We start from the raw sequence: 11,015 nt of genomic DNA, 5'->3' as shown, positions 1-11,015 counted from the left end.
CAATTCTTGATCTTAGAGCATAAGCTATTGGTGTTCTGTTCAGGAAAATTTCCCCTGTGCCCATGTGAAGAGTACACATGGTAGGACTAATGGCTCCAGCAGCATATGTAGCAGAGGATGGCCTAGTCAATCATCAATGGGAGGAGAGGCCCTTGGCCCTGTGAAGATTCCATGCCCCAGTGTAGGGGAGTGCCAGGGCCAGGAAGCCGGAGAGCATGGGGTGGTGAGCAGGAGGAGAGAGGAGGAAACAGGGTTTTGTTTTTGTTTTTGTTTTTTTGCTTTTATTTTATTTTTTTATTTTTTTCAGAGGGGAAACTGAGAAAGGAGATGTCATATGACATGTAAATAAAGAAAATATCTAATAAAAATAAATAAATAAATAAATAAATAAATAAATAAATAAATAAATAAAAAAGAATTACCGTAATAACACTCAATGACATACACCTGCATTACTGGCTATAAATTAAGTACAGAGCATAATGGTGACAACTAACCATCTGGGAGTAGAATTTCATCTAATTTTGAAAACTTAATTACCCCATATAGTCAATAGGATGCATTGAAAAAATCATTTCAATGTCTTTGAGTGGACTTATGCAGTATTTAACTAAATGTAAAATTCTCAAGACATAATTTAGAGAACTTTCTAAGAAAGTTCAAGCTCAAGAGGCAATATTAATCTAAAATTGATTAATGAGTACACACACACACACACACACACACACACACTGTGGCTTCTCAGATCTCTCATTCATTACAAGGAAAATCTGAAGTTCTTTCAAATTATCAGCACATTTAAGCAATATGTATCCTTTTAATGTGTTATAAAATGAATTATGGTGCTATGTTCATTAGCAATAAAATAGTTATGTTAATTGAAGATGACAATTTTAGTTTCAAAATAAGTTATCTCTAGCCCAGTTTAAAATAAGTAGAAAGGTCCAGTTATCTGATAAAATTACCTGCCACAGGGATAGAGAGATGCTTCTTTTGTTGGAGATCCTGAGTTCAATTCTCAGCCACCACATAGTGGCTCACAACTATCTATAATGGGATCGAATACCCTTTTCTGGTGTGTCTGAAAACAGCACCAGTGTGCTCATATACATAAAATAAATAAATAAATCTTTATATATATATATATATATATATATATATATATATATTTTACACCTGCTACATCTTTATAATGAAGGTGCACAATTTCAAAAATGCAATGGGATATAGCTATTTAAAAGAATAAGCTTTCTATATAGTGACATAAAAAAAAGCATCACATTCTATTATATTTAAGAAATAAAGTTGCACATATACATGTACACATATCTATGTAACAAGTAATGTAAAATAGGCCATGAATTTGCAAAGGGGCAAGAGGGGTGTATGGGATAGTTAGGAAGGAGAACAGGGAGAAATGATATAACTATAAAACCCCCAAAATGAAAGAAATACTTAATTATGGATATAAGCAAAGTTAAGCATATTGATGACAGTACACTAAGAGGATTAAAAGAATAAAAAAGAAGATAGTACCAACTAGAGTTGCAATTCATATAGACAAACATGCACTGAGTTTATACAGGAAAAGTGATTGGAAAAATGAAGAGAATGGAACTGAATTCATTATTCATTTGTAATTGATTTGGAACAAAAATTGTGACTTATCAACTAAAATACAGAGTTTTGTCTAACCAATGAACATGTTTTCAATTCTTACACACACAAAAAAGTATTGAATTGCAAATACAAATACATCCTATTTCACATCAAAGGTTGCCACACCTTCTCTTCCTACTTCCACAGAGACTTTAAGGCACAAGTTGGCTTGAAGATCATTTCTGAAGGTTGTCTATGACTCATTCATTTCCATAATGCTCCCAGCTACTGAGTTCATGGTTGAGGGAAGGCCCTAAAGCATAGAATCAGTTGGTTTTTGCATACACATGTGTGTATCCACATAAGCAACGAATACAATCTGATAGAGGCAGGATGACTGGGTGGGGAAGGGAGTGTGAGAAGGTGTGAGCAGAGTGAATTTATATAAGTATGAGACTATCAAAAATTAAAAACCCAACTGGGCGGTGGTGGTGCAAGCCTTTAATCCCAGCACTTGGGAGGCAGAGGCAGGCAGATTTCTGAGTTCGAGGCCAGCCTGGTCCTACAGAGTGAGTTCCAGGACAGCCAGGGCTACGCAGAGAAACCCTGTCTCGAAAAACCAAAATAAAAACAAAAAAAACAAAACAAAAAAAAAATTAAAAACCCAAATTAGGAACAGAACAGGAAGAAAACAGATTATCCCAAATTCCACATCTCTCAGATAGTTATATTTTGATGCATTTCCTTCCAACAATATTAGTACAAGCAGTTTGATATATCTATATTTGGGTAGATATATAGAATTTTAATAACATCAGCATCAGATTCTGAGGATTTTCTAAAGCTGTTGAGTACTCTACAAAAAGAAATCTATTTTTAAATACTTTTATTTTTACAGAGATCTCCTCTCTGATATTATTTTTAGATTTTATTTATTTATTTTTAATTTATATGAGTACATTGAAGCTGTCTTCAGACACAAAAATGGTGCATTGGATCCCATTACAGATGGTTGTGAACCACCATGTGGTTGCTGGGAATTGAACTCAGGACCTCTGGAAGAGCAGTCAGTGCTCTTAACTGCTTAGCCATCTCTTTGCCCTTTTAAATACTTTAAAAAAAAAAAAAAACTAAACATATGCTTCCAAGCAAGGATGGGGTTTATTCTCTCATCAGAAACAGCCAGGACACCAGGAAAAAATACAAAAGTTTTCAAACACCAGACAGCACAGAGCAGTCAGTCCTTCCTGAACAAGGGGAAAGGGTTGAGGTGGGCATGCAGTTGCAGTTACCCTAACAGACACTCTAGAGACAAGATCCTGGCCAAAGTCAAGAAAAAGGAAACAAAGCCCCTGATTATCTGAGAATTAAGAAGAGTGTTAGGACCTGGAAAGACAAAGCAGCTAGCATTCACAAAACAATGCACCAGAGAGAAAAGAACTGGACAGAGAGGGTCAGAAACCTACATGAGATCTCCTCAGTCTCCTTGACTGACAGTGCAGAGGGGTGAGGTCTCCTTAGACACAGAACACATTGCCTCAGAAGCAGGGCAGAATTGAAGACAGTCACAAAAGCTGAAGACTTTACATCTAGCCTTAAAATGACCAATTTTTTGGACTACAATAACTACATTCTAGAATCAAACTAAAGAAATGTTAAAACGTTTTTAAAAAGTAAAAAGAAGCTGGGTGGTGGTGTCACACGCCTTTAATCCCAGCACTTGGGAGGTAGAGGCAGGCGGATTTCTGAGTTCGAGGCCAACCTGGTCTACAGAGTGAGTTTCAGGACAGCCAGGGCTACACAGAGAAACCTTGTCTCGAAAAAACAAACAAACAAACAAAAGTAAAAAGAAAAGACAAAAGGAATTAACACTATAAAATTCACAATATTTGGCACCCAATAAAAATATACAGGCAAGTCAGGTATGGTGATGTATGCTTTGAATCCCCATATTTGAGAAGCAGAGGCAGGGCTCTTTTAGTTGGAGGTCAGCCCGGCCTACGAAGTGAGTTCCAGAACAGACAGTGCTAAGCAGAGAAACCATGTCTCAAAATGAAAACAAAACAATAGAATGATCAGGCAGGCAAAGAAACAGGAAAATATGTTATAACCTAAAGAAAAGTGGCCAATCTAAATAGCTAGAAATGGCACAAATAAGAAAATGCTAGACAATAGCATTTAAAGCAGCTATTAGGTAGAGGTAGGAGGAAATAGGGTTTGGTTTTGTTATTGTTATTGTTTTTGTTTTTGATATATTTTTGGAGGGGTAACCAGGAAAGGAGATATGATTTGAAATGTAAATAAAGAAAATATCTAATACAATAAATAAATATCACATTCAAAGAGGTAGAAAGATATAAGACTAAGATATGGAGAGGAATGAAAGGGAAAAGAAGATACAAGTCTATCTTCTAGATGCAAAGATGACCATGTCAAAAATGAACACAGCACACCTGGTGGGGTCAGCAACAGGGAAGCCACTCATAAGAAAAAACAGGGGGTCTTAAGACACAGTAACCAACAGCAACAAACAGGAGAATCTGAAGTAACAGTAACCAACAGGGGAATCTGAAGATACAGTAACCAACAGGGGAGTCTGAAGATACAGTAACCAACAGGGAAATCTGAAGACACAGTAACAAACAGGGGAATCTGAAGATACAGTAACCAACAGGGGAATCTGAAGACACAGTAACCAACAGGGGAATCTGAAGACACAGTAACCAACAGGAATCTGAAGACACAGCAACAACACAAAATGAAACATGGAGAATAAAGACCAGGAAAGAGAACACAGCATTAGCAAGCTAAGGATATAAATTAGGGATGGTAGTGCATACCTTTCTTTAATCCTCAGGAGTCATTCTCTCTGTCTCTCTGCCTGTGGTTCCAGGGATCAAAACCAGGTCCCTAGGCTTCCTAACAAACTCAACCTGCTGAGTTATGTTTTCAACCTACAAATATAGCCCAAAAAGCACATTAAAGTTAAGTGACATAAACATACAAAATATAAGTGATTAGTACTTGGCTAAAATTTCTATGCAGTCTATGAGAAAATCCCTCTAAAAATAAAGATATCACCTATAAAAACAGGTTGGTTCAGTGATCTGACTAGCACAGGCAGCTACCCTCTTCCTCACCATCCCACATGTGTCCCTCCTAAAGCTATGTGCTGGGTACAAGAAGATGACCATTCTCTGAGACAGGGAGGACTATTCAGTCAGAGGTCTAGCTGTGCTCTGTTCAGGCTCCAACGTCTCTAGTATACACAGAAGTGTCAATATTTTGAGGATTGAAATCATACAAAGTGTATTCTCTAACTACAGTGGAAGTAAATTAGAAATCAGTAAAATAATTAGGAACTCTGAATCTATGAAAACTGAACAAAATAAGCACACTTCTAAATGAAGGCAATATGAACTATATTTAAGGTTGCATGAAAATGAAAGACATCCTAACTTCCCCACTACACCCCTGGGAAACAGTGTTGCTCTATGTGTAGTCCTGGCCATCCTGGAACTCACTTTGTAGAGCAGACTAGCCTGGAACTCATAGATCTTCCTGCCTCTGTCTCACAAGTGCTAGGATTAAGAAAGTGTTCCCCAAGCCTGGGAAAGATCTCCTTTCAAAATATTTGGGAGGCAGCCAAGGCAGTACTTGGAGGAAAAATTATAGCTCTAAACACTCAGAAGGTCCCAAAAGTTTAAAACCAAACATATATGGTTAAAATTATACCTCAAAAAAAAAAACTTTTTTAAAAAAAGCAAATCACATCTTAAGAAAGGGGAACTAATTCTAAAGAACAGTGAGGAAAATGTTGAGATGAAGCAAGAAGTCACCTTTAGAGAAAAACAATGAAATTTGGATTCATTGAGAAGGTGATTAAACTGTCAGCAAGACTAACTGGCTGGGACTTGCGGATGGGAGACACACATCACTAAGATTAGCAGTGAGGGAGGAGACAGCCCAACTGATGCTAGGAACAGGCAGAGGATGTTGCGAAGACAAATGAATTCCTTTGCCCTGGTCCCTCCTTTAGTCCAACATGTGTAAGTGTGGTAGATGATGTGTCAGATTGTTAATCTTTATGCCCGCTCTCCATTATCAATATAGACATGTATAAAGCAAACATTTCTGGCTGTTTTTAATCTTTAAGTATTTTGCACTAGTAATCGAAATGCTACAATTTTAAATTTTTAATTTCAGGTATACATCACTGTTTAGAGCAACTGTAAAAGATGACATGAAGAAATTCAAAACCTCAATGAAAACCATGGGGCCTGCAAAAGTAGAGGTACCTTCCCCAAAGGATTTTCTAAAGAAGCATTCCAAGGAAAAAACACTACCACCTAGTAAGTTAAATCACATACTGTTTTTAAATATTAGGATTGTTGACTGGTAACTTAGCTACCATTATGTTACCATCAGTGAATATTAAATATACAACAGCAACTTTACCTATTACTGAGTGGGTTTTGCGAGATTAGGAGAAAGTAGAAGTAGAAATAGAAAAAATATATAGTGGCCAGTGATAACTTGGCTCCATACAGATTCTTGCTGGGACAAGCGCCTTGAGTTACTTCTTGACTTATCCAAAGCAGCCCCCACCTCCCACACCACATGCTTCAGCATCTGTGCCTGACTTGTATCTTTAATACTAAGCATTTATAAAAAGGGTTAGCACCCCAGGTATGCAGTTTGATTGATGGACAAGGTTGCTCCTCATTTTGTCTCCAGACTTTTTTCTAAGAGATAAAGATTACAATGGTTATTACCAGTTGGACCAATATCTAACTTTAATTAGCAACCATTCTAATAACTTCTATTTATCTAAATAACTTTAAAAGACCTTACCCTCAAATAGCATTCACATTCTAATGTACTATATCTATAGATTTAATATGTGAATTCTGGAGGGACAGAAGTCAGCCCCAAGAAGAAGGCAATCCCATAGACTTTAACAATAATTATGGGTGTGTTTTTCCCTGAAAATAGAAGTACTATAATCTCATTTATAACAAGTCGCCAGACCTTAATGTGACTGACTCCATGATAAAAGTTCCATTCAGGCCATATAGCTCAACATGTAGATAGTACTATCTCCCAAAACTAAAACAACGGCCTAATCCATCAAAGTCATAGTTCTTGGAAAGTCTCTAAATGTGTTCCCCTTGCTTTTTTGCTTCTATAGTTCTGCTTCTGGCTAACTGTTCTTGTTAACTGAAGTATATCAACATAGCACATGATTTTTATGATTAAAAGCTTACCCTAAGAAAGGTTTGGGGCTACACTAGGATTCAGAACACCCAGCGTTATCGCCAGCCAGCTAATAAAGATTTTCCATTGGTTAAACCATGTTTAAGCAGTCTTCTCTTGTGAACACCCCAGAATGTCACTGCACAGAGTCACCTAGTATAGGAGTGACTAAACTCAGACCATAGGAATTATGAGATAGTTGAGACTGGTAGGAGGAGTAGTTGTTCTAGTTCTTAGAAATAAACTTTTAGAATAGACAAGCCATATTGATGTAACTATATAAAAATGCTGGCTGGAATTGTTGAACTGGAAAGACTGTTAAAAAACAATTTCACCTGCTTTCATGAAGAGTGTGTGGAACAGAGATAGAAGAAAAATCCTGGTGGTTGCTCCCTTAGAATGGTGGGACACGCTTGTTAAACTGTGCATTGAGCACAGTAATTATTCATTGTAATAATAATAGTGTCTGTGAAAATATCCAGAGTTCATTGGGCTTCCAATGTAAAGTTTTATTAACTTATTCAAGGGGTTTGGTATAATCTTCTCCTAAAAATAATTTTGGTTAATACTGGGAGAGTGCTGAAAGTATCTGTGGTTTTGTATAAGCTTATTTGTGGTAAAACTTAATATGGGTTGCTGTAGCCTTTATAATAGCCATCAAAACTATAGTAGCAATCTATTGTTACATCCCTCTCACTTTTTATGCTGTCACTCAACATCAAATCAGTTACATTGTGCTTAATTCTGTATTTTGATTAATCACATTTTTTCTGTTTAAGTACTTTTATAGAAGTACTATGGACAAATGAAAAGCAATGCATATTTGATGTAGACAAACCAATAAACTTTTGGATATATAGAATTTTTTTCACCTTAAGTATTTATATATGTTGTAATGAAACCTCAATATTAGTGGTACATATTTGGATGTCCCAAACAGTAATGAGCACTAATGTTTACTTTTGAACATTAACAATGAAATGCTGTATTTAACAGAAAAAAAGTTTAATAGGCGTTCTCCCAAGAAGCCTGCAGTGCCCTTGAGGACCGATCATCCAGTCATGGGAATACAGAGTGGAAAAAACTTCATAAACACAAATGCCGCTGATGTCATCATGGGCGTGGCAAAAAAGCCCAAGCCAATTTATGTTGACAAAAGAACTGGAGATAAGCATGATCTCGAGACTTCAGGACTATTCCCCAAGTACATTAACAAAAAGGTAGCCCTCTGTTTGTCAATAAGAGAGATGAGACTCCAAAGTGTTGCAGAGAGCTCCTAGTCACATCTGTGTGATAGATACACAGTGTGCTCCCTGGACAGATAACAAAGTCATTCCCATTACTCTGTTGTTTGTGTGTGGCTCACATTTAAAGTATGATTGCCATCTTCCTCAATTTTAATTACTAATGTACTTAATAACTACAGTAGTCTCTAAAAAATATTAATTATCAGTGTGGTAAAGGTGTCACTAAAGGCAGTCACTACTGTAAATCTGGAGGAATGGACCTTTTGGGAGCTCTTGAGATGTAGTCATGCACCTGCATCAACATGGGGGTGGGATAAGAACTGAACACATGAAGCTTCAGAGCCACCCATCCCATCAATCTCTCCAAAATAACCCGTGTTACTATTTTAGTGAAAGCCTATTTATTTTATTTGAGTTTGGGAAAAACACTGTAAAGGGATTTCTACCTAAGAAAGTGTTCATTGGGGAGAGACAGGATTTTATTTACTAGACATTATGTAAAAAGTAAATTCATGGCCAGGAAGTGGTGGTGCATACCTTTAATCCCAGCACTTGGGAGGCAGAGGCAGGCAGATTTCTGAGTTTGAGGCCAGCCTGGTCTACAGAGTGAGTTCCAGGACAGCCAGGGCTACACAGAGAAACCCTGTCATGAAAAAGAAAAAAAAAGTAAATTCATAAATTAGTAAAATAATAGTTTGCAATTAGTAAAAAGAAGGTTTTTAAATAAAAAACTTAACAAAGAAAACTACACAAACCTTATCCTATTTTATATACTTAATAGAGCATAAAAGTATGTGTGAACACATACTAAAATTAACTGCAAAGTCCTAAATATTAGTAACAAATAATAGTTAGCTGTGGCCAGAAATAGAAAAGGAATAGGAGGACAGAAGGAAGAAGGAAAGAGAGAGAGCTCAAGGAATGGAGAGCAGAGGGAGAGAGGAAAAGGGGAAGGGAAAGAAAAGAAGAGAAGGAAAAACAAATGAGAGGAGAGAGGAGGGGAGGGAAGAGGTAGGGAAGGAAAGGGGAGGGGAGAGCATGAGAGGGGAAGGAAGAGTGGACTGCAACATTGAGGGATGCGTCTAGGTAGTCCAGTGATGTACTGCATACCACCCATGAGTGTAGAAATGGAAACAGACTCCAGGCCACATTCAGAACACAGCACCCATTCTCTGGGAAATTCTCTGGTCCAGCAGGCTAAGATCACCTCTGGAAGAACTCAACTGTTATCCAGTCATTGGCCATGTGCTGAGAACATTACTAAGGCTTCTCAGGATATTTCTGCCATGGTTCTTGTCCCATCCCTGGGAAAAGTGGTCTCCTGGCTCCTTCAAGTCACTTCCAACCACGATTGATCTGTTACGACAACAAGGGCTGCACACGTTGCCTCTTCTCTCTGCAGTCCCTGTTTGTACTCCATGTGTCAAAACACTTTCTTTTTGAACAGAAAAAAATGTTGAAGTATCTATCACTGAAATATGAAGCTTGCAGACCCACCTACTACCTGTGTGTGTATATCAAGCCACAAAGGCAGCACATGCTGACTGTTCTCCTGCTGTCTCTCTTCACAGACTTATTTGTTCAACTTCTCACTATTCAGAGTTAACTCTTAAAAACCAAAAACAAAACAAACATAAAAACCATGCTGCTATGTCTCAATAGGGAGGAAAGAGTTTATTTAATCTTATTGTTTATAGTCTATCACAGAAGGAGCTGAGAGCAGGAACTCAGTGCAGGAATGAGGGGGCAGAGCTGATACAGAGGCAATGGACGGGTGCTGCTGACTCGCTTGCTCCCCATAGTTTGCTCAGTTTTCAAACATTTTTATAAAACCCAGCACCACCAGCACAGGGATAGCACCACCCACAGTGAGTTGTGCCCTCCCACATCACCATTAATCAAGAAAATGCCCAAATAGACTTGTTTTAGAAGCCAATTTGATGAGGCCATTTTCTCAATTGAGTTTCTATCCTACCAGATGACCCTAGCTTATGCCAAGTCAATAACAACAACAACCATTATCATATAGTAAAAGGAATACAATTTGGGGAAAAATGTAGAACTCCCCCTCATTGGTTCTAAATGAATTATATGTCATTTGTGCCTTGAGATTCTGGAGACAAACTGAAAGATGAACAAGCATATGAGGTGTTAGTATCAGCATTTCAAATCCTGACTTGCTGCTTGCTAACTTTGGGATCTGTGACATGCCATGGAATTGGCCACAAGAGTATAGTGAGCATTAAATGACATTAAGTGTACTAAGTACCTGACAATGCCTGACACCTAATAAAAGAGCCAGAATGGACAAACATTAGAGTCTAACAATCAGGGACATGGTTCATAGCCTCCTTCCAGCCACTCAGCTTGGAGGAACCCATAAGATCACTAAAACTTTTGCTCATTTGCCAGATTTTTTTTCCTAAAATGTATTCTTGAATATAACATGCCAAACATACTCAAACCTTTAAAAAATATTTTTTTTATTATGGAGCAGAGCAGTGTGCATGTGCCACAGCTCACCTGCAGAAGTCAGGAGATGACTTTGTAAGAATAATTGTGAGTTGTTTCCATGGCTACCAGACCCCTCAGGGCTGCTGCTTCTTCAGAGATAACTTCCCTGGGTTCTTTATTTTCAATTGCTTCCCTTTCATTACGCTTCTTAGCCCTTGTTTACATCAGAGCATGTGCACATTTTATAGTATACTTTTCTTCCTCAGTGTTACAGGGGTACCTTGTGGGCACCAATATCCGCAAATGCTCGTAGCCTTCATATGAATGGCTTAGTGGATGTATGTAACATACGTAATCTGTTATAGGATTTATTTAGATTTCTTAATGTAACCAATATAGGGCAAATGCTATGTACATCATTGGTATACAGTGCTACTTAGGGAAGAATAACAAGGCATG

General features: G+C 37.6%; 1 protein-coding gene across 2 annotated transcripts in view; it reads left to right on the top strand.

Annotated features, from left to right (window-relative positions):
- Positions 1-11,015, top strand: part of Enkur (enkurin, TRPC channel interacting protein) — a 30,279-nt gene that overhangs the window by 5,119 nt on the left and 14,145 nt on the right. For both annotated transcript variants that reach the window (XM_031369156.1, XM_031369155.1), the window contains exons 2-3: positions 5,806-5,951; positions 7,852-8,075. In XM_031369156.1, coding sequence (XP_031225016.1) covers positions 5,843-5,951; positions 7,852-8,075 — 333 coding nt within the window. In that variant the 5' untranslated portion in view covers positions 5,806-5,842. The remainder of the gene's footprint in view (positions 1-5,805; positions 5,952-7,851; positions 8,076-11,015) is intronic.

This window comes from Mastomys coucha, unplaced genomic scaffold (genome assembly GCF_008632895.1).
Source record: "Mastomys coucha isolate ucsf_1 unplaced genomic scaffold, UCSF_Mcou_1 pScaffold15, whole genome shotgun sequence".
NCBI classification, from domain to species: Eukaryota; Metazoa; Chordata; class Mammalia; order Rodentia; family Muridae; genus Mastomys; species Mastomys coucha.
This window is presented reverse-complemented; position numbering and strand designations above follow the sequence as displayed.